Source organism: Tubulanus polymorphus, chromosome 1 (genome assembly GCF_964204645.1).
Source record: "Tubulanus polymorphus chromosome 1, tnTubPoly1.2, whole genome shotgun sequence".
NCBI classification, from domain to species: domain Eukaryota; kingdom Metazoa; phylum Nemertea; class Palaeonemertea; order Tubulaniformes; family Tubulanidae; genus Tubulanus; species Tubulanus polymorphus.
Window position 1 is genome coordinate 26835147 of NC_134025.1, and position 27703 is coordinate 26862849.

Genomic DNA, 27703 nt, shown 5'->3' on the forward strand with positions numbered 1-27703 from the left:
TGTGAAATAAGGCAAAAATCTTGAATATCACTAATGAATTCTAATCAAAAAGCTTTACAATTTCTCCAGGGAATCAAGCGGTCCGGGCCCTGTTGGCGCCCGCGGCCGCCTAGAGAAAAAAAACAAATCAAATGTTTTATATCGTTGTCATGTGGTAGATATCGTACGATTATAATATTTGTTCAAAGTTTGCAATTGGAATTACCAGGCGCAACCTTAGTGACTTTTTGGCGTAGAGGGGCCAAGAGGAATCACCCCTTACGGCGCTGGCCGAATTGGGACCGGGCCGTGTACAGCACTAGGAGACCTCTCAGTTACAGCCCAAGTGGCCTTAGCACGGGTCAAACTTGTGGTCATCTTGTGTGTACTCGTCGGTAACCAGAATCCAGCATACCAGAATCAATCACGCAACAATTTCCCGCCCACGCAATTTCGGGTAATTCAATCTATCGACAGTAATGTAGGCCTCTGCATGTTCTAATTTTCAATGTATTTATTTCGAGCGACGTTTTGTTCCGTAGCTACAGCTATGAATAGCTCGATTGTGGGACACGCTTCAAAAGAACAGTGCCGTGCATTACATGAGTTCAATTTTTTTTCAATACATGCAGAAAAAAATCGTGAATATGAATTCTATTTGCGATTTTAGCTTTAATATCGTCTTATTTCTGTCGGAATTAATAGTTTTATTTGTAAACTGTACGCGTGAGTTTATCGTTTTTACCATTCGTCGATTTTTTCCGAAACAAAAGAAAAGTATAGTCGGTGAGATTGCACTGGTAACAGGGGGAGGCCACGGAATCGGGCGCGAATTATGCTACCAAATAGCGATTGAGGGGGCATTTGTTGTCGTCTGGGATATAGATCAGGTAAGCTTTTATCATACCGCCACAGATCGATACCTGATAATGTCAATGATTTATCTTGATTATTCTTAAAGCTCGGTGCTGAAAAAACAGTAAATACTATTCGATCACGTGGTGGGAAAGCAAAATATTATTTAGTTGACGTCACTGCGTATGAACAAGTCGTTAGCACTTCAAACCTTGTCCGGGAGGAAATCGGCGACGTGACTATACTTGTAAATAATGCTGGAATTCTGCATGGTTTGGACATTTTGAATCTAAGCGAGAAACAAATTCGTAAAACGTTCGATGTGAACAGTATTGCTTTGTTTTGGGTGGGTTTCAAACTTTGTTCATTTTCTCACTCATCATCTTCATTCTATTTTCTGATTTTTTTGTGGATTTCTAATTTTTTCCATACGCGAACTTTAAGACAATAAAAGCATTTTTGCCAAGAATGATTGAGTTGAATCGAGGACATGTAATCAATATATGCTCATTAGCGGCATTTTCTGGATTAGCCTATTTATCAGACTATGGGTAAGTTGGAATTACCAAGTAAAATATATTTGGAACAGATTAATCCTATACTTCTTGTAATAAAGATATTCTAACAATTTTCCAGATCTTCAAAATTTGCTATTCGTGGACTGCATACATATTTGGAAGAAGAAATACGTCTGCATTTCAAGAGGGATATTAAGTTGTCGTCTGTATTTCCAGGTTTCACTGACACTGGACTGGTCAAAGGCATGCACTCGCGGTAGGAATATCTTTGGCTTAGACAAAATACCGTCAAGACTTCAGATTTCATTGGGCTTTACATGTATCAAATATTTTTGTGTAGATTCGATAGGATCTTGACCACAAAAGAAGTCGCTCAAGTAACCATAGAAGATGTTTTACGGAACGAACAATTGATATACGTTCCCAGGCGTATGCGATACATCCTTGGCCCAATTGGGTAAGAATACAGACGAACAGTCATGGAAACTTATTAGTGTATCATGCATATACATTCTAGTCAGCAAAATCATTACTTTCCCCCCTTATTTTTTTCATTAAGCACATGTTTATCTTTTCAGATTGATACCGTCGAAAATAGTTTCATTGTCTCTAGACTTTTCTGGAAGCCGAATTGATCTACAGACCGATAAAATCGGCAAATGAACAATGACACGATCGGGCAGTTAAAATTATATTCTGCTTTTAATTTAATTGTCACGTCCTTATGGCTGTAATTATGAATGCATGAACATCAACGTAAAATTACGTATAATACCTGAAACATGATGAATTATGATGGAAATTGATCTTTCTCCGTATATATAACACCTAACAAAACAGTTCAGCTTTAGGGCGTGGTGCTTTTAATATTCGAATACACCACTGATATATAAGAACTGCATACATATTCTCTACGTGTGGGTATGCGCATATCTTTTCGTTGAAAGAAATAGATCTGAATCGACCGTAAAGAAAAAACATTTAGGAAGAAAAACCTCAGCATTGATTAAATTCAACACGTATTTATTGTAACAAAAAATTTCTATTGATGGTATAATTACACAGTCTAAGTAGATTTATATCAGATTTTAGTGAAATGTTTTAGAAAATAAGTGGTTAGATATATGAAACATCTCTGTATCGACTTCAAATTAATTTTCCATTTCTTCCGATTCCCTTGCTTATCCCCTCGTCTTTAAAATGTTGCCAATTGATTTGAGTGCGACGAAGCGTGATGTGATACTTACTTCATGGAACTGATAGCACAATTAAGAGCAGCCCGGCTGTCGTGAATTCATACAAACATGGAATGATCAAGATGAAATACAAAAATATATGTACCAAACATTAAAACATAACTACTTCCTTAGCCATATGTAACTGTCATCTTAGGACATACAACAACATGAAACCATTCACCCATGCTCCAGGCACGAGTACCACCAAAGTGAAATCTTACCTGATCTAGAAACAGTATACTCTCCGTGACATATAAATAAAACATATCAAAAACGCAAGAATACACAGAAAAAATGTACTTCACCAAAGGAAAAAGAAAAAGTACTTTATTAAAACTTATGTATTTGATATCATCTATGTTCTTATCATTTGGTACGTACACATCACACCAGACTTGTTAAAATATTCCAAAATACACCGCTAACCTTAATCGATACTCCTAATTAAAACGATTATTCAACCTCTAGAAAAAATATACTCACCTGCATCAGGTACTCCCTATTGTCACGAAACAAAAGTAAAATTATTTGCCGTGGTTTTGAAAACGTTAACCTGATGAGAATTATCGTCATTTTCGAGTGAATGTAATGTTACACTTAATGTTTTCGACGACATCATATTTTATCAATTTCATGATCAAACAATAAAAGCAAAATGTGCCACTTAACATTTCTTCTTCACCATTAAGGATGTTTAGTGACTTGAGCCTCCCGAATAATGTGAAAGTCAATGTAATGTGTGCTTTGTTAAAAAAAACCAGGTATATATATATATATATATATATATACACACACGTATGTGAAGTGAGTTCTAATCGAACCTAACTCTTACCCATTTAAGATATGCATGGATATGCACAGAACTTTCATAAACATGATCGTTCAAATAACATGGAACGCAGCACAGCTGATTGAAATTCTTGTTCAGTAAAATTAACAAGTGTTAGTTACAATTCTAACATATCAAATAACTTTACTACCAATGTGAATGTATCAAACTTCACTTACACAGCGCAGCTGCTACAAATTTGTGAAATTGAAGAATAAAACAAAATTCAGCATTCTATTTTTCTCATTCATCACATCTGCTGTCTATATCACAATTTCCCGTGTTATGAAAACCCACCGGAGGGAATCGTAAACCGCAGTTCACTCACTGGGGTACAGTACCACTTTCCACAACTTCAGTCCACATCAGTCTTAAGTCACTGTTCATTAGTTCACCTATTTTCCCTTCCATGCCACTTGAGCTGTTAAGATGAAAATTCCGTTGAAGAAATGGCATATTACATGGATGTCATTCAACCGGTCAAATATGAATGGTGCGGATGTATATTTGTATATTTCCTTTCAAATCGGTCACCATTTAACGTCTATATTACCGCCTTATACTATACCTTCTTAGTTTGTATTTTTCTTACTGATATAAAATATCGAACATGATGGATAAAGCACGCATATAAAGAGATAGCCCAGTATAAAACGGCGAACTCAAATTTCAACCTGAACCTCAATAATCTATACAATCTATAACAATCAGATACAACTTAAGTACTTTTTTGAGTTCGTCATTACATCGAAAAACAGTATTACAAAATTGCGTGAGTATTGCCCATGTATTTCATAATGCTTAACACAATATGAACAATGATTGTTGAGTGAAATTGTCTTATTCTGCGGAGTGATTTTTATCCTGTACAATTATCCAATTTGTGAGACAATTATAATTCTTCAGGTGTACATAATCCTTAAATACAAAGAAACATTTGTTTAGTACAGCGAAAATACAAATTGAAAAACTTACCAATTCCTTCCGACAAAATACATGCATACCTGTTAGTTCTTTACTTTAGAAGTTCAAATTGACAAATATAATTATATTGACATTGTATAATCAACATTCAAAATTGTTGAATTTAACATCTAAAAAGTGCACTGACCATTTATGAATTAGTAATAAAAGAAAATGTGAAAGAAGCTGACATAAATAATGGTGACCGATTACTTCTATTAAAACCTTGAAATTCTGGAAGTTAAGATCTTTTAATCCCGTGAAAAATAATGCTACACATCCATATCGTATGCCACACAATTTCACGATTTTGCAGCCCGGCTTCTTCAAAATCAGGATTTCTCTAAATAATTGGCGGTTCTTGCTTACGGTTTTGCAACATTTTGATGAAATCCTGATCTATCGGAGGTTTTCCCATACCCATTGAATTTGGTTCAGGTTCTGGTTCCGGCTGTTCTTCTTTCATGTATGAGACTGGTTTCACCGATGTATCTGGATCACGACAACCAAATAGCACTCCCAACGCGAATGACATTTCCGGGCATAACAGTAGGCATATGTAGAACGGCAAAGAAAAATAGATCAACCAAACGAACTGAAATGGATATTCCAATAAATCCACGGTCTTACTCGGCTTATGCATTTGTAAGATGGTGATCACGGTCTTCGGTATGAATGCCAAAATGAATATAATACTTAGTACTATAGATGTAGTGGTTATGTAACGGGATTCTTCATCTAAACGCCATCTGCGACAGTAAATGATTAAACCTGTTAAAACGGCTACCGCAAGTACAGGAATGTAAACGCCAAAAATTGGCTGAATAAGATTCGACAGCCATACATTATATTCGGTTTGTAGACAACCGAATGATTTCAGATGCGGAAAAAATTTCGTTACCAGAAAAGTGCGCGTAGTGAGAACGCCCGACAGGGCAGTGGCAATACCAATTTTTGTGAGGCCACATTCCCATGTAAGTTCACTTCCAATTTGCGCCAAAAACCGCTCGATCACCAACGCTACCGTTATCCAACAGGCGCCATTTATGGTAAACTGTCTAAAGAACTCCAAAACTAAACAAACTTCTACATTGGGTATTTCGAACAGGAATTGGCCGTAACGAGACATAAAAAACATGTTCATCCAGAATATCAGTTCGAAACATAGCTTAAGCGAATTAATGACACCCATAGCTATCATAATCACTCCGAAACAAGTCACTCTCATTTCGCGGTGGAACATTCCTGTAATCATAAATCCATTGCCGCACAAACCGAAAAACAGTAAAACAGGAAATGCGTAAACGCTCCATTCTTTATGATTGTCCGGAAACTGCTTTGTTTTGTTAAACAACAATTCAGTGGCTGGTGATAACTGATATTGACTGTCAGAAACGTTATTTCCCATTTTATGAACGTTGATGTCGCTTGAAAGCTCAAATTTTCGGTACGATAGTTGATCTTAAACTAGCCCACTGTTCAAATATCCATCCGTGCGCCCGCGCTCGTTGAATATTGCCAGTCCTCCGACTTTCTCACCGAGTATGGCGGCCAACCTCCTCCCAATGACGAATCTGGGTGTAACCAACTATTGCATGTTGGTGGAGCTGTGATTTGCAAGAGAAAATACCTGCAATCATTGATCGTGGAGATAGGAGTGTATGCATTACATCTCAGATTAATCTATATATGGATGGTGAAATAGGGAGGGATCGCGAATGATAGAAATAGACATAACAATGCAATAATATTACCTGATATTCAGAAATAGCCAGCTCAGTAACGTCGTCGTTATGATGAAACTACATCTGAATTTTTCCACTTTGTTCACTAGATGAAAACCTTCTATATCCTATAGGTGTTTATTCAAATCTAAGAGAAAGTGTATAAGAGAATAGATACAGCATATTTTGCCTGCGGTTACTTTCCAAAAGTTTGATGACGTCATTCCAAAGTCAAATTTCATAACATTTTATTTATATCCTATAGATAGAGTATAGGAAAATGAGCCAATAAAAACCCGACACAAGTTATTTGGAGAAACTTTTACAGGAAGATGTATGTATGTATGTATGTATGAGAATATCGTCAATACTCAATAAGCTAGATGAATATAATAACTAAAGAACAGTATTTGAATTCTACTCAGTTTTGAGGCAAAATGCTGAATATTCGATTTTCACTTAAAGATTCTAGTTACTAATCTTGGATCTTGATGTTTTCAGATATCAGTCTCTCTATTTGTTACATAAATATGCAGCATGCGTTGTTTGTGTATATCTGCTCCACCCTAGAGAAAACATATCGAGTTGTTATGGCCGGCAGGCTTTTACACATATATTCGAAAAGTTTGTTTGTTCTTGCTAGATTTGATTATGAGTTGCTTAGCGAATCGAAACGTAAAGACAAACTCGAATTGTACCAAACACAAGATTGTGTCACACCTTAAACTGTTTGTTTGTTTTGTAGCCGTGTTTTTTCTGTATATTTCCGCATCCAGGTTATGACGTCGTCATATTTACATCAAAACAAACACCACCAATTCAGTTACAGTTTTAGTTTGCTAATAGAAATTCTAGGTGATAATGAAGTACTCAAAGTGTTAATCAAAAAACCATGCTAAGCCACAAATAATGCGTTATTACTATGTTTTTAGTTCGAGCTAATGTCTGTTATTTGTGTGTCTTTATATTCATACAGAAACTAGGTTACTAATGGGAACCTTGGGAAATTGATGTGAGAAAATACACGATTTATAGCATTTGAATTGCGTGAGTTTATTAAAGATCCTTGAATACAATTATGTTTTTATTTCATTCGCAGATATAGTCTCTGTAGGTCGCCCGAATTACAGGTAAGCAATCGACTATGAATGTTACTATTTAGACAGAGGTATTTTTTCGTAGTTCAGATGAATGTTTCGGAAAAATGGGCAGTTGATTGAAAGTAAATTTTACGCAGTAGACACAAATTTCCGTTGATATCAATCATTTCGATTTCCTGAACTTCTCGTAATTTCACATTGAGCGTTTCTATTTTCATAACGTACGGAAGCCTAATAAGAGTTGTTAAGCTCATCCATTTGCTGACAGCCAATGGTTATTGACTTAATAGTGAAAATCCTATGTTTATATTATTTCAGTCTACATCGAATAAATGACCGGCTTAGGTCAGCTGAATTGAAGCATTGAAACCAGTGAATTAATTGAAGTGTGGAGGACGACATATCAGTACAACTTGGAAACCACAGCGGAGTCATTGCTCTGATAGAGAGGAGGACAGAGAGAGCATTCTATGTCGGAAACTGTATCGGTAAGTATTATTGAAAGTATACTATCTATCAGTTCTTTATGCTATTCCCTGATCCTTAATCTAAGCAAATTTATATTTGGTGGACACTATTTTCGTATTTGTGACATTTCAAAGATGTAGCAAAATGTTACATCAAATTACAGTGTGAATCTAAACTACCGTTATGTAATATAGGAATGGATCTTCGAATACTTTCTTCCAAACCTTTTTTCAACGATGTCAGTGGAACGCCCGATTTAAACAAATATACATTATCTATGTGATACATAACTAATGTTCATTTTGGTTACAGACAACTGGTTACTTGAGTTTTATGATGTAGATTAGGATTATTTTCCTGGTATTTGAGAAGAAGGTCACCTGTGAAAAATGAAACGTTTCATGTTAGCTTACGAACGGAGAAGATCCCATTCGGATTATGCAGATGTTCGTTTACACAGGTGAGACACTAAATTCTGGGTTTAGAATTAGGTCGAAAATACAGAAGATAATGGTATTTTCATCGGTGGCCGGGTCTAATAAAAATGGGTATCGCCAGGTATTCCTGGTACTTCTTGATAGATTGATTTAATGAATCTAAATACCGTGTTGAATTCAATCTAAGTCGCCGATTCAAAGTTCAACTCAATCACTCGACGATATTGAAACGGCAATTCAAATTTCACGAATGCTGGCTCATTTGCATAACCTATCACGCGACATACATTTCATCGTATATAACATCGGTTACGTGTGTTTGAATGAAACCCAACAGCATCTAATCACGTTTCTTCAAGCACAACAGAGTCATATATTCGGTTATCTTCTGAACTAAAAGAAATTACTTTATTTAGTAATTAGATATCATTGCTGCACTTAGCGTTTACTTATACTGTTAAACTGGCATTCCCCGTGATTTCACCCTTTCGAGATCTTGCAGCAGAATTTTTAGCTTCAACTTAAAACTTGGCGCGTATTTATTGACGTTGCGCAATGCCTTGAATTGATAACTGGATAGCAACAGCCAGTTCCGGAATATTTCATAAATTACTGTCGAAAATGTTCAATATCAAAACACATCAGGCATCCTCTCAGTAATCGTGTTGTCAATGAAGCAGCCAAGTGTGATTTCCCTGTTTGGTATAAACAGACGCAGTAGTTTAGTTTCTAATTAGTAACGTATTGCCACGAATTATACGGGCACCAAGACTGTCATATTTGGAGGCCAATAGAGAATCTCTGTTTCCAAAAAACCTAGTGACTTTATTAGAAGATCTTATACAAGACAACTCCGGCGAGTGTTCCTTGATCTTGAGACGATGTTAAGTATGAAACTGAAAACTCGAACGAACAAAGGACTAACTGTTGTCGAAACCGTTGAATGGAAAACTAGCAAATAAATCGAGGGCAAGTGACAAATTATATATATACTGTCGTCAATTATCATTCACTCGCACTTCTACAATTCATTATGTTTCTTCTGGATCTAAACGGCGTTCAAAATCCATACAATATCTAATGACATTATCTCAGCAATCATGCATTGGATATACAGAGCCAACGGGTAAGTGAAATGTTTTTTTACCGCTGTATCTTTTCTATGTACCTATGCGATTTCTTAAAACACTGGAGCCTATTCCAAGGTTGTGTTGGAATTTGGAAGTTAAGTTCAATCATAGGATATCTACTTATTCAAAGCACAATCAAAGAAATCGAAGCCGGGTATTTTGTTTTTTCTTAAATTTTCTATGTTTTAAATCCGTACGGTTTGAATTTGAAAAGTAATTTCATGTTTATTATGAATTAAGCAGTAGATAATCTTCTGCTTGACGTCGATACAATATTTGTACATTGAATTATTCTAGAAAAACTCCATCGTAGAAATATTCATATTATGTCGTATAACAGCGTTATACGACATAATACTGATTTCACAACACTGATTTCAATTAGATGTTTTAAAGCAGGGACCATACCTATACTATATGCTTATTTCATCTAATTAGATCCGTTTCGGGAGCGTATTTCGGGTTTCTTTTGAATTCGCTTTCACCAATACACAAATCATTAAATGAAAGGCTAAATTGTGAATTCTATGCACCTTGCTGAGAGAGATATAAACAAAACGGGTGTTTAGGCGTCGATGAATTGTCGACGTATTGGAAACCGATTTTTCGCAGACGATTTCTGTTTGTTTGTTGTCTGTCGTATCCGTCGATGCATTAAGCTGCCCCGTAACCTAATATAACATTTAGTCCTAATCGATAGCGGGAGATTTTGCTCATACAAATTATTTATTCCTAGGAAAAATATGGACGTTAATACTTAATAATCGTTTTTGCGCTTGAGACGATTTCTATGCTCGGTCTTTCGATGGTGAATTAATCAGGATTATGTTTCCATGGAACTGTTTTCCGTGTGACGGCCACAAAAACAGCCCTAACCTTTATACTAGTGACGTAATGATAATTGATGAATATATAAAAATCCAGTGCTTATTGTTTAACGTCGCAATTAAAAGCTCGCCTATAATTGAACCCCTGCTGGTGACACTAACTGGTTCTTTATTTTTGAATAAATATCTTTTTGTAAAACGAATAATATATATATATTCTTTGAACGAGAAATTGGGCCGAATTTTTTTCATCTGAAAGAGGATAACCGGTGTTTTATTATATATCTTCTATCAATATTTTAACGAAAGAGAACAAATACGCTGCTCACCGCTATTTTATATTAGGAGACACGTCGTCAGTGCTGACAGCCTTAAGTAAAAAAGCAGGTCCTAATGTTATTGCACGTACACTCAATAGATTGACGGCCGTAATAAAAATCTGGAATTCAGGTGACTTTTGTTGTGCTTTGTAACGACCTCCATGGATCATTTAATCGTTCGAGATATTGGGAAATAGAGAGAGAGAGAGAGAGAGAGCCGAATATCGACCGATCAAGCGCCATTCGTTGCTTCAATTTCTGATTCTTCGGTAAATGTCGAGGAATACATAAAATGAGAACGAAATGAAGCTGAGGACTATGGCTCGTAAGAACTACGTAATTAACCTTCACGTGATACTTATAAAAGAAGTTTTATCTTCTATTAACGTCGATCGGCTTCTGTGTATGGCATCATGAATAACGCATTTCATATACATCTAAAGGATTGTAAATGAAGATACACTGAAACTGATGAGATTTTCATTCAGTTGTATATACGAGATATAGACCGCGTTACGAAATGGTTAAGAGCATCTTATGAGACTTCGCTTACATATCGTTATGGGATTATCAAGAACATATCTGAAAAAATAAAACTGGCATTACATATCTCCGATGTGTGTATTGTAATACAAAACCACTACTTTCTTCCATGTATGGTAAATGGGATGAAAATGGTGACGTGTAAGTAAGGGAGGAAATGTGGTTTCGCGACAACATATGTAAATACTTATAATGTGATAATTGGACGCCTCTCTTATATAAGTGATAACATAGGAACAAGCGGAATAATTACAAGCGACAGTCGTATCCAAACGTATTGATTAAGGGTTGTAAAGCATGAATAAAGGCAGGATGAAACTGAAATTACTAAAAGACGAACTGCCGCCGATAAGCAACACGAGATGGCAAGAGAGAAAACGACCAAACAGGTACAGTTAGAATCGACAGAGGTGATCAGGCAGGAAAGTACATTGTTGATTCCCCGGGCAGGTACTTTAACGAAAAGGTTGTCCAACTGATTACGACATTATTAATGATTTATACACCACTTTTCACCTGGAGAAATATAGGCATGGTTGATTTCTGCTCACGTTTGATTCATGCCTTCCGGGTTTCGAAAGGCTATTCCTGTAAAACAGCAAATATAATAGGCTCACGTACAGAAAGCAAAAACTGAGGTCCGCGAGTAAACGTTGTATTTATGGTAGATTTAATCTTAAACTGATTGCAAGGTGGACCAAAATATTTCCTGTCTTGGGACAATATCCAATCTCTAATACACGCACGATGGATGTGCTGATTAAGGTGTTCACAGATCGGAGCCAAATGCATTTTCTTATAACTCGTAAGTTTTTCATATAACGAAGATTTTCACACACACACGGGTCATGAAGTATCTGGATTGGATTGGATGTAGAAAGAAATTTTCTGCAATTTTTGAACAAATGGTTTTAATAGATACGCTTAATATAGACTTTAGTACGTGTATCATATTCTATATTGGTGAACTAACATTCAAGATAACAATAGTCTCATCTAAGATCGACCGTTCATTTACTCCTCTCATTTGCCTAAAGCAATTGATATCAGTTAGAATAGAATCTTCGTACCATCAAAGAAACTAGCAGTAATATTTATCTATCTATAGCATCTTTGCTAAGTATGGAAATTCCATATCAAAGTGAGTGCGCTGCATGACTTTATCACTGCATTGTACCTAAAATAGTTTCTCTTTTCAAATATTATTTCAAATTTTTACATACGATATATTCTTAATACGATATTCCATCAAACTGTATATTCCATGAATGCGAAAATATATGCTCTGTAATCTGGGTAATGGGTAAGAGCTGCAGTTAACTAATCTTTAAAAGAAGAAGATGGTTAAAATGAAAATGCTAATACTAGATTATTACTATACTTTCAGATTGATGGAAAAGGCTGGTTTGATCCACCAAGATCGAGAGAAGAATAAAAGGAATTTATATGATGAGTCTCGTCAAGCGTCTGAAAGACAGTCCGAGTACTTGACTAAACTCAGAAAGCTAAGACACGATCTCATCAATCAAGAAACGAACAATCTAAACACTGCTTTAGAGCGCATCCGCAGCAACAACTTCAATCAAGATCGATACAGCCAGAAATCCAAATCAAAGAGAAAATGTGACGTAGGTCCGGATTCGTTCCCGAACAGACATCAGCAACTCGTCGCCGAAAAACAAGAGCGAATCAGACGTCACAGGATGGGTAAAGCTTCCCCGAAACTAGAACCTATCGAAGGACACAGAGTCGACAGCCCCGTGTCTCAACAATCCGGCCGAGCTGACAGTTCAGTGTCATTACCTAGTGATCGAATTTTGACACGCGCTTATCGAGAGGGTGACGTCACTAACTCGTTAAGATCATACCTTCAACCGACGTCTAGTATCCCAAATATTGGATCACGTGCGTTGCGTTCACCAGAAAAAGGGTTACAACTAAACGTTCAATCCGAGTGCGGTTTACCTCGCGATAGCGGCACCAGCAAACTAAAAATACACACGAAGAATTCCGAAGTCACAAAAAACAATCAGTTTAATCATTGTGTTTGTAATAACAACGTCCCATTTCAGAAAGATGTCATTAGTTTGTCACCGACCACTCAACGCTGTTATTACTATGAAGATTCCGACTATTCCGTTCCCAATTCTACACCCGTGCACTCGTCTCATGGGAAACGGGATGACCGGTTTTCTTCTCCCGGTTACCAAGTTCAACGTTACGACGTTGAGCCTAAAAAGGCGTATTCTCCACGAAGACCGAAACAGCACGTGAAAAAGACGTACGGTAGTGACAATTCCGATAGCAGCCGAAACGGCAGCAGATTTCCCGAAATCGAAGCTATAAATGGACGTTCCATTATTTTCCGACCGGTGAATCAAAGTGAACATGTGAACGGTAATGAAAATCCGTGTTCGTGCCACCGAAATGAGGTAATAGATACGGAATCGAATCGTCGCCAAATTGTCGTTGAAATGCCTAACATACTTTTTAGTCCAGGCTCGCCGGAAATAACACGTAGCCAATCCCCGGGTCAGAGGACAACGTACAAAAATTCGTTGGTGAAAACTTATAGACAAAATGAATTAAGACACAAAGAGATTAATAACCTTCTAGATGACGTGAAGGAGCTGAATCTAAAAACTGAGTCGCTCAGTCAGGAGTCGAGTATCTGTCGAACCTGAATGAACCCGTAATAGCGTAACACATTTCTAATATCTGGTCAAACTGTAGACAACATGATTATTATTACTTCCATTTTAGAAAAAAAACATATAATATATAACATCACTGAATAAGATAGTTTTACATGTGCAGTGTTTGTTGCCTTTTGACTTCTACTGATCAAGTTCTAGAGAGTTATGGGTAAACATTTGAGAGAATTAACAAAAAGGGAACTGAATTCGACACCACTGACTGAATTCAACTCAATCCATGTAAAAGTATCATCTATTCGCTGTCATATTATTTTGGAGAAAGATATTCACTTTGCGTTGAATTTTTGCCGAATGCTTTTGTATTGTATCCTTCATTTGATTGCGAACATCCGATTTATCGGGTAAAGGTTTTGTTTTATTCTTCCTGTGCACTTTTGGTTTTTTCAACGGAACGTCTTGATTCGCACAGTCTTTGACAGTCTTAGAAACCACGTTTGGAATCATACTCGGCGATGTTTGTGTAGAAATGTTACTAATTCGATACATACTCGTGTCGGGTAATTTACATACTGACGTTTTGTCAAAATCGATATCCTTCTGTAAATTATTCTTTGCGTTGATGTTCATCAGCTTTAGATTATTCTCTAAAACGTCTAGTCTTCGAGATACAAGATGTGGACGTGAAAATATTGACGGAAGATTAATAACTGAGTACGGTTTCGCGGATTCCTCGGTCGATTCTACGTCGATTTCTTCGGTAGATTCTTCAACGATACTGTTCTCAGGATTTCCAGATTCTTCCTCAGGAAGTTCGTGTATCTTTTCCAGTATTTCGATATTGTCTTGTCTTTTTTCGCGGCCATTAAATCGCTTTCGAGAAGATCTCCTAGTGCGTGTATCCAAACCACGGAGAATATCGTGTTTGTTCCGATAATAACGCTTTCTCTCTTTCTCTTTTTGTCGGTCGAGATTACTTATCTGACGAGTGAGCTGATTTTCGGCTATTTTCATGGCCTTTTCAGCCAAATTGAAACCAATTTTGTCTAAAATATCGCCATGTACTGGAGGAATACATATTTTCTGGTCCATTTTGAGTAAACTATATCCGCTAATGGAAACACATTTAGCGTTGTTTGTTGCACCCCTCGCTCGTGTTATAAACACTGCCAAATCTAAATGTGTGTACACTGATTCACCGAGACTAATTCTCAAGTATCTAAGAGCAGTAGTACGAAGAATATGCGGCTGATATCACAACGAAACTGCAAAAATCGTCAACAAAACACTGACAAATTTCACATACGCCATCTGCCGTATAGGTGTTGCCGATGCGTAGAGTGAAGTAGGATCTTTATCGTTACAATTGTCGGCATTGCAACAGGACACGCACATCGATCCAATTCGCCCTGTGCACATTCCATGTTCCATCCAAGACTTGAATTGTACACTACAGGCGGATGCCGATGTGCAACGTTTCGAAAACTTTCTACCTGAAAAATTGAAAAATCACAGAAAAACAGTAAAGATTGTTTCACATATGCCCGAATCTCATCAGTTATCTTGCCATTTACCCCAAGTAAATTGCACTGCCTCCGAAATACACGTATCCTCCGTTGGATGCATGCAAACTTCTTCGTCCTCGGGTTGATTACAGTCGTAATGGTGCTTTGCTTCGCATTGGTAGCATTTTAGTGCTGTAATACATATATAATTGATATAAATGCCTAGGATATGTAATCTTGTGTGTGTAAAAGTATAAACGCATAGAAATGAAATGTAAAAGTACATTAGTTATCATGTAAAGAAAAATAAATCATCAATTTAGCTAGTCTTACCTGTGACAAACTGAGATTCAACCATCAGGTGGTACAGGCAAATGGTGGCCAATAACTTATTCGCCTGCATTAGAAAAATCATTTCGTTCGATATTCCCAAATTCTTATAAACTAGCCTTTATGTATGTACATTATTCCTTTGAGTTAGTTACACAAATGATTTTATCGAATATATTGGACACTTGAGAGAACCTTCCTATTTACCGATCAAATATTGATCAGATCTAACCCACTTGATACAACAGGAATTTCTAATTGAAGTTCAAACAATTATGTACAACTTTTAAAAATCTGGGTCATAAGATTATTTATGTGCGCCAATTTTAAATCCCCACTCTCTTTAATAGCAGCCTCTGGCTAAATACATTAAAGAGATGAACGATATGTATGTTGTTTGCAGTAGACTCAGGATTTTATATTCATTTAGTCCAATAGACGTAATACAATATCAATGGAAAGTATGTTGTTTCGTACCCTTTTATTCTATTTTGTCTCAAACGTACTTTTTATAGTTAATGTGGAAGGTAAGTTATAACATTTTTTTTCGAATGAAAAATTGTTTAGATTCATTTCTAGCCTTATCAAATTATTTTGAAAAAATGTTTTGATAGGGAAGCGTACTATTTCAGATTTCTTCAGGGACTTGAAAATGTGTACCGGCCAGCTAACTCAATGAAAATCAATTTTTAAATTTCTGTTTTACAACATCTGTAGCATTACGGTGCTACGTTTGCAGGCCACAATACAACATCGATTGTAAAGAAACAAAACACCTCAGAAAATGCAGTGAGGCAAAGCAAAATGCATGTGTATCACAAGTAATTCGTGTTGAAAATGGTAATATTAACATCAAATACCCAAAAAATATTTACGTCCCATTCTTTTCTGTTTCAATAACACAAACGTACAATCTCTGAATTCAGTATCAGGTACAAAGACTTATATATTTTTCATTGAACAATAGCTCGAATATTTTCAAAAAGATGCGAAACGCTAACTAAGGCTGCAATGACGCTGGCGAAATGGACGAAACGTGGATTGTGCACGGGAAAACTGGGATCTATTTGTATTGCATTTTGTATGACTGACGCCTGCAACCATAATGACCCTGCAATTGAATTCAGCGAATACCGGTCATCAGCATTGCAAACAAACTCGAATTGGCCTTCATTTTGGATACTTTTGCTATATTTGGTTATTTGAGTGATAATTTTGAAAATACATTCGAACGCTACATTCATAGTTCCAGCGGTATATCTATAGTGTATGTAACTGGTATCGATAAATCAGTAAAACCAGCTGGCTAAGTTGTAATCGTTCGTGGATCAGGTTGCTAAGATCGGAAACATGTCATATTTCCATAATACTGAACTGATATTAGTACGTTTATACATGTTTAGTAAATTGAAATTCTTATACATGAACCTTAAGATTGGTGTATGAATGAAAATGAAATATATATATAACGTATCAGCCTTATTAAATTCATTTACGCAAAAATCCATTTGAGTTTTGTTTTTTGGGGCGATTGCTGTATATCAGTTACTTCAATGAATCAATGAAAATGTTTCGAAGTTATAAAGATTAAAGAAATATAGCTGACGTTTCGTTTAAAACAATTACATTCTGAGTAACTCAAACGACATGTGTTTATGTCGGCTAAAAAATCAAACGATACCCTGTATTCAAGAGTACTTGGCCACAGTATAATATAAGACTCTGATATATAATCCGTGTAGTTTTGTATTGTACGATTCAAACCAGCAAAGATTCGTAGGACTTAGTGCGCAAAAGTTGGGCTCCATACAAATTGAAAACATTTTACTTTCGAAAGAATCGTATACATAAATTGCGTAAGTCTGTTTTTTATTACATCTCTGACATCGTATCACCTTTAGTTATATTCGTATGATGTGAAAAAACGTGTCAGAATTCTATAAGAATTCAAATAATTTCAGGCGTTTGTAAGGCCTTTCGTCTGACTCTTACAGCAAAATGGTTGCGTGGTCTGGTGGTATGATTCTTCAATCACTTTTACTATGTGGATTGATCATTCCTGTTCACACAATATACGAACTTGGAGAAGGTACAATGACAAACCACTACAAATAATATCAGATCTACACAAAGCCAGATCTACAAAAAATAATGCATGATATTAAGATAGATTTTATTTTTCGTTAGCTGAATGTAAAGATATGTTCAGCAGTGAACTACAGCACAGAGGAGACCCGAATCATTCGTTTCTTAAAGATTATTTTGTAAACGGAGATTGCAGAACGTGCAACTGTTCATCATATTTAACCAATGGAATTTGTTATGAGTACGTAAATGTTTAGAATTTTCAACCGTTAAATCATTGTCCCATAATTTCAGTAATTCGGGATAACTGAATACTCTTTCGTTTGATTTTCATAGTTGTCCATCAATAAGACTGTTTGGATATGAGAAGGAATCGGCTGTCGAAGAGAATTGTTATTACACAACTCGTATAGGTGAAATCACGGCTCCTTCGCTGTGCTGTGAGAATGTCCGTGTATGCCAAACCGGCGAAAATGAGCAGCATTTTTCCACTAGTATGTATAACCGATTCAAGGATCATACAGCAAATGATGAAAATGATGACAAACTGTTCATGGAGCAAGAACCACTGGCGGCTGCGATATATTATCCAAAAGGAATGAGCCCAGAAGGAAAGGGTCCACAAGGCAACGTTCCCCAAGGAAAAGGTCCCAAAGGAAAAGGTCCACAAGGCAACGGTCCACAAGGAAAAGGTCCACAAGGCAACGGTCCACAAGGAAAAGGTCCACAAGGCAACGGTCCCAAAGGAAAAGGTCCACAGGGACAAAAATTCACAGCATAAGATATGAATCATTCATTTTATGATAATAAAAACAGCAAATCTACATGATTTTCTCCATTTCGATTCTTATTCTTAGTAAATTATGTTCTATAAATCGGAGGTATATGATTACATATCCACATTTTATGACATTGACAACGTACGTTTTAATCAGTCTACCACGACTCAACAGTATTATCAGAAGGATTTATATCGGGTTTAAATAGGATTTTCATTAATCACCAATGATCTTTTGATTGTGGAAACTCTAATAAAATACCGCCAATTGGATCGGTTTAGATTCACTTGCTAACATGCATTTGGTTGCAGTGACCGTTTCAGCACTTCTGGCCATATTTTCTCTCAAATGCCAAGCTAGTGATATAGTTCTTTTAGAGAGTGATATAGTCGGCACCTGTACGAGAGATTGCAACGATCTACCTACAAAGTACAATGTCCATGGCTGCAGAAAATTGTCAAGATGTAAATTGAACTCAATCGGCTGGAATAATGGCTTCGTTAGATGCGATTATTGCAGATGTTCGTGTGAAAAAGAAGAATCTGAAAATGATATCACGGTAAGGTTTAATAGATACTTTCACTTGTTTAGAATCTCTTTTAAGCATTATCATATTTTGTAGACATCAGAACTGTATGAATGTTTCAAGTTTGATCTGTTATTGAATGATGAAACCTAGGTATACGTCTTAACGGTCTTATACATTTCATTGCAGGTTTCTCTAAGCTATATTAGCCAAGCGGAGAAAGAACTATTCGGCACTTGCACTGGGACATGTGTGCATTATGGTTTGGTCAGAACGAATGCATTTGGTTGTAGCCAGGTTAGAGAATGTGGGCTGGATAAAGAGGGAGGTCTATCCGGTTTCTATCGCTGTGATCATTGCGTATGCAGCTGCGTGAAAACAAAAAATGCGGCCAAATATACTTTGAATAACATGAAATTTGATATGAGTGAAGCGTCGTTAGAAATGGGCCAACCGATCAGCATCGCTCGAACCATCGTATCAAATAAAGGAATAGAACCTCAGCGTATTCAACGTACGTTGAGTTTCACTCACGTATCGGAAACATCGGTCACCAACCAACATTCACTCCAATCAGGTCTTTCAATAAAGGTTACTAGTGGTATTTCATTCCCCGGTCCTATAGGTATAGACAGTGATCTCTCAATGACCGGCACAATTACAACCGGTTTTACGTACGCTGTCGGGGAACGAAAAGCTAAAAGTCAAACAGATAGTTTAATGGCCTGGCCAGATATACCTGGGAAAAGTCAGAAAGAAATTCTGATCATCGGCCATCGAATGCAACTGGATGTTCCGTATGAAGCCGATCTCGAGATTACGTACGAGGATGGAAGCACCAAAGAGAAGCATGTAACTGGCGTTTACACTAATGTTGATATGGGGCAATTTCATGTCTACTATAAAGAAGCAGTACCTCTCAGCCGTAGTCCAGCTGACGGCAGAGTGATTGGGTGGGATATCAATGTCAGTAAGCCAATGTAATTGAAGTTCAGTATTGAAATAAAGATATCGTATTCATTAATCAAATATATATGTCTTGTATCATTACCGCTGTGATTCAAAATCTATACTGAAATCGTTCAAATATTTTGATGCATTTAGAATCGATTTTTGTACCTTGGAAATGTGAGATATTTCTAGATTGGATCAACGAGAAATATTGGAAACTGGAAGAAATAAGAACTGAATGACAAATGAAACCAGCTTCTCGGATCCCTTTCATTGCATCAGTCATCCGTCGCTCATTATCAATCAGTGATGTTTTCAGAGGGAACTTTCATTTGGAGGTCTTGCATTTGCAATTACTGAGATCATTTTGAATTCTTCCGTTATACGGCCGTTCAAATTGTACATTATAGTCCGTGAAACCGTTTTTCTCTATTGAATATTCTGAACTACTCAGACGAAGGAGTTGTACATTACCATTTCTTCAACGATTAAGAGTGGAGTTTTGCCCTAACCCTGCCTGTACTATGGACATGTACGGAAGATGATCATTGCAGGCGAACGTAAAAACATTTCGGGAAAATGTACTCAAACTTTTGACTCACGGAAAAGGATCCCAAAATCCCGACTTGACAAAGATATTTCGGACGTTATTTCCTGCGAAGGAATATGCAACGATTTCACCATTATTCTCCGTTGAAAAAAAAAATGACGGGTTTATATATCACATACGATGAAATTTCTTCCTAGCAATTTTCGGGGATATCTTTGTTCGGTGAAAATGATTTGCTAAATAATATTTGCTAAATCCAAGAGGATGTAATTTAGTTTATGATACCCATAATCATACTCGATAAAAACTAAATTAAAGATTGAAATCCAGTGATTGGCTATTCAGCATTAAGGTTTCTCGTCGACTGTCAGCTGTACAAATCATACTCATATTCCAATGAGCATGTTCTTTTCTTGGACACCAGGGACCTCATTTACTAACGCCACGCAACGCTAATCATCCACGCAAACTTGCGTAACGTTAGCGAACAAGGTCCCAGGCCTTTGGTCGCGTGCGTTAAAATTAGAAAATAATCAACATCAGCGGTTCCTGTTGCTAATCAAATAAGATGTAAACTTATCCAAATAGAAATTAAGGCTTAATATTATTAGATATATATTCGTTGTTTTAAAGCTATAGGCCTACTGAGGGCGTAAAGCTAAGTGGCGTTTTATCACCAAACACTTACAAAAACTTCTTATCTTATGAACGGCAACCTTTTTTTCTGTTAGATTTGGCTATTACGATCGAAAATTGATTTTTAGGAGATACACGTTATAATGAAAATTTCACGAATGCTCCTCATTGATATTGGTACACGCACTCGAGTATATATGGATATTCGTTGTATATGGTTTAGAATTCTGAACCCGACTGATAAACTAGTTTAATAACTAGTACGGAATCAAATTGCAAATTACTTATATTTCTACAAAGAACCGTACATTATACAACATCAATTTCGAAACCGATCTTCACATCGGCAGTCTTCTAAAAATTACAAGATTTTCCAGACCGGCTGCGCGCCATGGACGTTTGCTGTTATCAAACTGTCAATAGTTTTTCTGCCCCCCCCCCCTAAAAAAATCTTGACTTATTCCTATGGCCTGAAACTCAGGGGTTGGCTGTCATATTGGGAACGTATTTAATAGGATGACTGTGTAGCGATTTTCTTCCGAAGAATATCGGCGGCCGCGCAAAAATAGACTTTTGGTTTTTGTGCGCGCGCAGAAACGAAGTAATTTGTTTTTGCGCTCTAGGATTTGTTTTTTGGTGGTAAAATTTGCGCATTTTCGTGAAGGAGAAGAAAATATTGACACGTCTTGAATCGGCCACCATATTTATGCTATCGATTTATAAATCTTCGGTGGATTGAAAGTATGTAAAACAAACGACCTCATATGTTAACAAAATATATATTCTATATATTGTAAGAGTGTTTGGTAAATAGCTATGGGTTCAGATGCCCATCCTATCAGATAACTTAGGAAGGTATATATATAAATGCGCGTGATTTCCATGGAATGTTTTACGATGGTTGATGTTTCTGGAATAACCGATGCTGATGTTACATTCCCAGGTTTGAATAATATCCGTGATCCTGCAAAATTCGGTCTTAACTGATAAGATAATTCTGTTGTCTGTATCTATCCGCAGCTTAACGTTAATCAAATAATTGAATCCGGATAGTTTTGTTGATGATATATAGGCAATATATTGCATAGACGTGGTAGATCTGCCACATACGAAAATGAATTCGATCTTCTTGCTCGTCGGAGTTTCCCTGCGCCTGCTGCTCGCTCTTGCGGCGGACGAAGAATACGTCGAAGACATTATTCTTAGCGAAAGCGACATAGCTGGAACTTGTAAATCGACCTGCGGTGATTTGCCGACCAAATACGAAGTTCACGGTTGTAAGAAATTGTCGGCATGCCGCCTAAATAGTGTTGGTTATAATTATGGCTTTTACAGGTGTGATTTCTGCAGATGCGATTGCCAGAAAATCGCCAAGAAAAAAGATATAAAGGTAAGAATGAATGAAATGTTTGCATGATGTGAATTTCGATGAATGATATGCATTGTACCTTTATATTCTATTCATTTGCCGCAAATAGTTTATTTTTCGTACATTATATCTTTCAAGGTATCCGAAACCTTACTGAGCAAGACAGAAAAAGAGCTATTTTCGACATGCAAAGGCTCCTGCCAGGCTTACGGTTTAGTGCGTACCAACGCGTTTGGTTGCAATGAAGTTCGTGACTGCAAGCACGAATTAAATGGTTGGAATGATGGTTTCGTTAGGTGTGATTACTGTACATGTAAATGCTTAACTAAGAAAAATGCAAACACCTATAAGCTAGTCAATATGAAATACGACATGGATAGTAGTGTATTGACGAAAGGAAAACCGATAGCGATGGCTGAAACAATTATCGAAAACGAAGGCACCGACAAACAGCGTATTCGACGAACTCTGACGTTCACTCATATATCAGAGTCTTCGGTAACCTCCACCCACAGTTTCGAGTCAGGTTTAGCGATATCCGTTTCTGTAGGCGTAAAGATATCAGCGGCGGGTGTTGGGGCCAATGGTGGCATGACAGTAACTGGTACCCTAACGAGTGGATTCAAATATAGCGCCGGCGAAAAAGATACGCGAACACAATCTGATACTATTATGGTAGAGGCATACGTGAATCCTCAGCATAAAAAATTGGTACACATTATAGGCTACCGCATGCAGTTAGATGTCCCTTACACTGCCGACCTTGAAATAACCTACGACGATAACAGCACCGAAACTAAGCATATAGAAGGCGTTTTCACGAGCGTCGATATGGGTGAATTTCATGTAAATTATGAAGAATCCACGCCATTACCAGGTTGGAATGGCAATACTGAAAACAATCACGGAGGATCCGCAGCAGGTGGTGATAAGAAATAACGAAATATTCCACAATTTAAGTATCCGATATTTCTTTTGGAGCATTTCATAATAGACAATTACTAAACTAAAAAGTATCTAAATAGTGGTTTCTCTTTTCTGTTTTCTCTTTTGGTATTTTGAGGTAATTCTGCATTTCTATATTTTCTCTTTTGAATGATATGGATGAGAATGGACCGCTTTGACTGATGTACATGTTTGCTTTCGTTCGAACCATCCGAGTGACCATCAAATCACACCGATAATCATCGACACAACAAGACACATGACTTCATTTTTATATTTCCTTACACTATTTTAATAATAATTTATACATATATCCTTGAGTAAAGACATAAACAGATCTTGACGTCCATTGTACACTCCCGATATCACACTTCAGCTTCTAAATAATGAATTTTCAACAGCTTCGCTTGGAATGGTTTGCTAATCTATAATGAAAAATCAAATCCGCCTTTTAGAATCATGTAGCTTTTCGAACTGTGTTAGTAGGCGACAGCGTAAATATCTAATTGCAATTCTACTAAATGATAATGCGCAAGGTGAAAAGCCTGTTAGGCATGCAGCGCTAGGGAGGTAAGATTTGGTTATGGTAATGGTCAAATCTTACCATATTGCCACCTAAAATGCAATCGGAATCAAGATCAGTCAGTATGATCAAGTATATGGGCGAGAATATGTAACTATACAGTCATCTTTTGTCGACTGTAACTTTTTTCCGTTAGAATATTCTACTCACATGGTAAGATGGATTCTCGTTTGATGAGCTACCATTTTCACAAGTATCTAAAAGATCATTCTGTGAATCCACGTCTTCAGGGATTTCGTCCATAACAACATACCTGCAAATAGATATTTTGGTTATAGTCCCATCTCAACCAATTCATAAACTTACTAATGTTACTAAGAGGAATACCTACATTTCATTTTGTCTATTAATTCGATGACGCCTCGTTCTCCTTTTGAACATGATTACTAGAACAACTATTACAATTACAATGATTACGACGGCGATGCAGATACCGCCAACGACTGAGCTCTTATTTATGCCCTTGGTCTTAGCATATAATTCACAATTCGACATAACGACGCTCTCCAATTGCGCGCATCTGGAAGATTAATAGCGCAAAAGGACATATTTGTAATGATCATTTCTTAAAGGGTCAGGGGTTGGGAAACTGATATTTATGATACATACGTGCATTTCGTTTTTTCAAGATTACAAGAAACATCGTTAAGGCAAATACCATCACATTTACGGATGCATCTGCCACCAAATCTATCTTTGCTAGATATTACACATTTTCGTTCTTCACTGCATATAGTGCCAGATGTATTACAAATCGAGACGACATCTAACATTACATAAATAGACAATTGCTTAGCGGTTTGCAACGATGAAATTATTTCCAAAGACATCTTGAATTCTTTGAGATAAGAAAGTTACTACCTGGAAGGCTATTTCGCTCATTGAAAGAAACATCTAGATGAGCCTCGTTGATAACTGTAGATTCATTCATGATAACAGGACGAATCACGTATTGTGTGAGCAATGATTTCAGTGAGAAGTTAGCATTGTGTCTTAGTTCCTGATTAAGGGATATTGCAGCAAAGATTGCCTCGAATGTGACGAGTATACTTCCTTTTCTGAAAGATTTCAATTCACCGACTGACCATAGTAATCATAACCAGTGTTACATTGCAGAAGTTAGACGGGACTAACCTTAATTTGAACTGATCCAGGCGTCGGAATCCAACGATTTTTCTGAATTGGGGTTTCAACTGAAATGAACGAAAGATACTAGATGTATTTATCTAAACTCGAATTAAAGTAATAATAAAAGGTAGCAATATTGATTACTAGAAAGGTTTGTTACACATACTTTTTGTGATATAGTCTCAATGAATGATCTATATAGATCGGATTTTTCATCTGAGAGACCTTCGTCAAATTTACCCCGAATCTTAAATTTCATCGGAATTTTCAGTTCGCTGTTACTCTTCACTACAAATGTGAATAAAACTCTTAAGATACGATATCGACCTATTTATGAAAGTGACACATACATTGCGTAACTTACGTCTTAAATCTTCTGGAGTAGCCGGCACTGTAGGAAGGCGGTTCGTGGTCATTTTTTCTGATGACCGAGCCGCCTCTTGCGTAGTTTTAGGTTTAGTTGTTATTTGCTTTGTGTTTTTTGTTATTTCTTCCGTCGCTGAATACGTCGGCTGAGATTCGGTTGTGGTCATTTTTTCTGTTGTTGAAGATGTTGTTTGTGGTATGACTGAAGACGCCATTGTGGGTGTTATTTCCGATGTCGTTGTTGGTGTTATTTCCGATGTCATTGTTGGTGTTATTTCCGATGTCGTTGTTGGTGTTATTTCCGATGTCATTGTGGGTGTTATTTCCGATGTCATTGTTGGTGTTATTTCCGATGTCATTGTTGGTGTTATTTCCGATGTCATTGTGGGTGTTATTTCCGATGTCATTGTGGGTGTTATTTCCGATGTCATTGTTGGTGTTATTTGCGATGTCGTTGTTGGTGTTATTTCCGATGTTATTTTTGGTGTTATCTTCGTTGTTGCTTCGGTGATTATTCTCGATGTCGTTTCTGGTGTTGTTTCGTTTTCCCCTGTCTTCGCACTAGCACTGCTCACAGTTATAGTTATGTGTGTCGATGATGTCTGGGCGGTGGAATTGCCTGGTATTGTCGTTGTATTACCTTTCTTGGTTGTAGGTATAATTATCTTACGCGTTGACCTACGGGAATTTCCTACTTTGGTCGAATTCTCCATTTGTTTCTTCGTTATTTCAACTACACTCTCGATGGAACTGGTACCAATAATCTCCGTGGTAGGTGTATATGTTACATTGGCTCCGTTCACCGCTGCGACCCGTAACAACACCAGAATAAAAAGTGCACAGCGAAACATGTTCTGTAAATTGTAAATCTTTCGTGAATATGTATGCATGATTCAAAATTAGAGCAATATGATCTATGGAACATAATTCATTCGGCCATGTGTATATTGGATTATAACATACAATGCCGTTGATTGCATAAAACACCAGGAAGTATTTTGGCACGAACACCATTTCAATACTCTACGCCCAGTGAAAACGCAATTGAAAATCAACGTAATAGAAAATTGAGTTGTAATCGGGTCATTCAAAGATTCGTTCCAGTTACAAAACCTCTATAAAATAAGTCCCAATCATGTTTAAGACGTTACTATAACCTTGGAGTAATCGTCGATGATTACCCCAAACTATAAAATGTCTTACCCAAGTTCTGATCTTGTTTGACACTAGCCCATCTTGACGGTTAACACAATGTCATAGTATTTTTCAAACAAACAAAAAATAACAAGGACAACAAAGTAGACCGTGCAAAGTCACAGTAAAATGCTTGTTACCTACCACGATTCCCTTACGTGATGTTAGATAGCAGAAATAATAGTGTTGTTGTCTGTTTATCTGCCCTAGATAATGAAGATGTTGATGTGACATTTGAATAGCTCAATATAAAAGACTTACTGCTACTGTGCTTTCATTCTGTCTGAGCGAAAAACTAAAATTTAAGCTTGTTGCGGTGTCGTAGGTTTTCCCTTATAAGGGTTCACTATAACTCATTATAGTTACAAATAGCCAGTTGCGATGTTTTACAGTGCTTTTAACTTCCGGGTGATCAGTCTAACTAGGTCTGTTTGTGGTGTGGCCAGCAATCCCTGTTTTCTACTTTCGGTTAATTTCAGCTCATTATCGCCAACGATGGCTTCTGCGTGTATAGAATTAGTGCTTAATTGTTGGTAAAATTACACGTCATAACTGTTGCCGTGTTGTGTCTAGATAGATGTTATATATATCCTATATATTACGATATCCAGTGTATCAATGATTGAATTCAACGTATCACAGTAATTGTCTCATAGTCGTGTCTCCTCTATCCATCGCACTAAACATACATAAAGAGATGTATTCTTGATCCTACTCATTGAAATCCACGGTCGCGAACAGAAAGAATCAATTTGACAAGGATTGACAATTTTAATTTGTGAAAGTTTTTATTAACCATGTGTAGTGAGGTCCACAATAATGTTTATACAATATACACCAAACCACGTGTGAAGGCAGTCGAGGATATGTCAATTAAAATTAAATGATTGAAATTTCAATGATCGTCAACAATATTAGCAACACTTCACTCCGCCAGGAACCAGCAGAGACGGAAGTCAGCAATATTTCTTGTGTCTAAAGATGTTCAAATAATTACAAGTTTTTCACATTAAAACGGATAGGGTGGTATAATAGAAATGATAATACATGTTTAAGTGATTAGCAAGGTATATCGACATTTCAATTCAAATTTTGAACACATTAACATAAAGAAAACATATATAGACCTCGTCAGCAGTAAATTACCAGCTATTGGTGAACAATTTAAATG

The 27703-nt window shown here is 36.8% G+C and overlaps 5 protein-coding genes across 8 annotated transcripts; 3 read left to right on the forward strand and 2 right to left on the reverse strand.

The window, feature by feature from the left end:
- The first annotated feature begins 626 nt into the window (after positions 1–626).
- On the forward strand, positions 627–2333 carry LOC141915004 (17-beta-hydroxysteroid dehydrogenase 13-like). The gene is made up of 6 exons (XM_074806364.1): positions 627–869; positions 941–1180; positions 1279–1385; positions 1471–1608; positions 1693–1809; positions 1931–2333. The coding sequence occupies exons 1-6, from the start codon at positions 627–629 to the stop codon at positions 2013–2015; spliced, it is 930 nt and encodes a 309-aa protein (XP_074662465.1). The 3' UTR covers positions 2016–2333.
- Positions 2334–8063: 5730 nt separating this feature from the next.
- Positions 8064–13636, forward strand: LOC141909139 (uncharacterized). The gene is made up of 2 exons (XM_074799527.1): positions 8064–8134; positions 12319–13636. The coding sequence occupies exons 1-2, from the start codon at positions 8064–8066 to the stop codon at positions 13613–13615; spliced, it is 1368 nt and encodes a 455-aa protein (XP_074655628.1). The 3' UTR covers positions 13616–13636.
- A 39-nt stretch (positions 13637–13675) lies between these two features.
- On the reverse strand, positions 13676–15580 carry LOC141909145 (ly6/PLAUR domain-containing protein 1-like). 3 transcript variants are annotated; one of them, XM_074799544.1, is made up of 3 exons: positions 15424–15580; positions 15160–15282; positions 13676–15078 (listed from the first exon to the last, which is right to left on the reverse strand). In XM_074799544.1, the coding sequence occupies exons 1-3, from the start codon at positions 15503–15505 to the stop codon at positions 14840–14842; spliced, it is 444 nt and encodes a 147-aa protein (XP_074655645.1). In that variant the 5' UTR covers positions 15506–15580; the 3' UTR covers positions 13676–14839. The 3 variants fall into 3 exon arrangements, with proteins under 3 accessions (XP_074655645.1, XP_074655640.1, XP_074655634.1); XM_074799539.1 differs by having other exon boundaries at positions 13677–15074; XM_074799533.1 differs by having other exon boundaries at positions 13677–15078.
- A 3195-nt stretch (positions 15581–18775) lies between these two features.
- LOC141915011 (uncharacterized) lies at positions 18776–19794 on the forward strand. The gene is made up of 2 exons (XM_074806377.1): positions 18776–18843; positions 19104–19794. Exons 1-2 carry the CDS (start codon positions 18776–18778, stop codon positions 19792–19794), a joined length of 759 nt encoding a protein of 252 aa, XP_074662478.1.
- A 3735-nt stretch (positions 19795–23529) lies between these two features.
- On the reverse strand, positions 23530–26992 carry LOC141908782 (uncharacterized). 2 transcript variants are annotated; one of them, XM_074798997.1, is made up of 9 exons: positions 26794–26992; positions 25337–26192; positions 25139–25260; positions 24979–25037; positions 24706–24902; positions 24454–24610; positions 24176–24364; positions 23995–24097; positions 23530–23686 (listed from the first exon to the last, which is right to left on the reverse strand). In XM_074798997.1, the coding sequence occupies exons 2-9, from the start codon at positions 26187–26189 to the stop codon at positions 23627–23629; spliced, it is 1740 nt and encodes a 579-aa protein (XP_074655098.1). In that variant the 5' UTR covers positions 26190–26192; positions 26794–26992; the 3' UTR covers positions 23530–23626. The 2 variants fall into 2 exon arrangements, with proteins under 2 accessions (XP_074655098.1, XP_074655089.1); XM_074798988.1 differs by having other exon boundaries at positions 26677–26811.
- Positions 26993–27703: the final 711 nt, after the last annotated feature.

Bases quoted from the DNA above. Each gene is read 5' to 3' on its own strand.
- LOC141915004 (XM_074806364.1), top strand. From the start codon at position 627: ATGAATTCTATTTGCGATTTTAGCTTTAATATCGTCTTATTTCTGTCG. The intron at 870-940 runs GTAAGCTTTTAT...TTATTCTTAAAG, and splicing joins TCGTCTGGGATATAGATCAG to CTCGGTGCTGAAAAAACAGT. The intron at 1,386-1,470 runs GTAAGTTGGAAT...ACAATTTTCCAG, and splicing joins GCCTATTTATCAGACTATGG to ATCTTCAAAATTTGCTATTC.
- LOC141915011 (XM_074806377.1), top strand. From the start codon at position 18,776: ATGGCTTCGTTAGATGCGATTATTGCAGATGTTCGTGTGAAAAAGAAG. The intron at 18,844-19,103 runs GTAAGGTTTAAT...ATTTGGTTGTAG, and splicing joins AATCTGAAAATGATATCACG to CCAGGTTAGAGAATGTGGGC.
- LOC141909139 (XM_074799527.1), top strand. From the start codon at position 8,064: ATGAAACGTTTCATGTTAGCTTACGAACGGAGAAGATCCCATTCGGAT. The intron at 8,135-12,318 runs GTGAGACACTAA...CTATACTTTCAG, and splicing joins GCAGATGTTCGTTTACACAG to ATTGATGGAAAAGGCTGGTT.
- LOC141909145 (XM_074799539.1), bottom strand. From the start codon at position 14,677: ATGGACCAGAAAATATGTATTCCTCCAGTACATGGCGATATTTTAGAC.
- LOC141908782 (XM_074798988.1), bottom strand. From the start codon at position 26,766: ATGTCACATCAACATCTTCATTATCTAGGGCAGATAAACAGACAACAA. The intron at 24,365-24,453 runs GTATGTATCATA...TTAATCTTCCAG, and splicing joins CTTGAAAAAACGAAATGCAC to ATGCGCGCAATTGGAGAGCG. The intron at 24,098-24,175 runs GTAGGTATTCCT...ATCTATTTGCAG, and splicing joins ATTAATAGACAAAATGAAAT to GTATGTTGTTATGGACGAAA.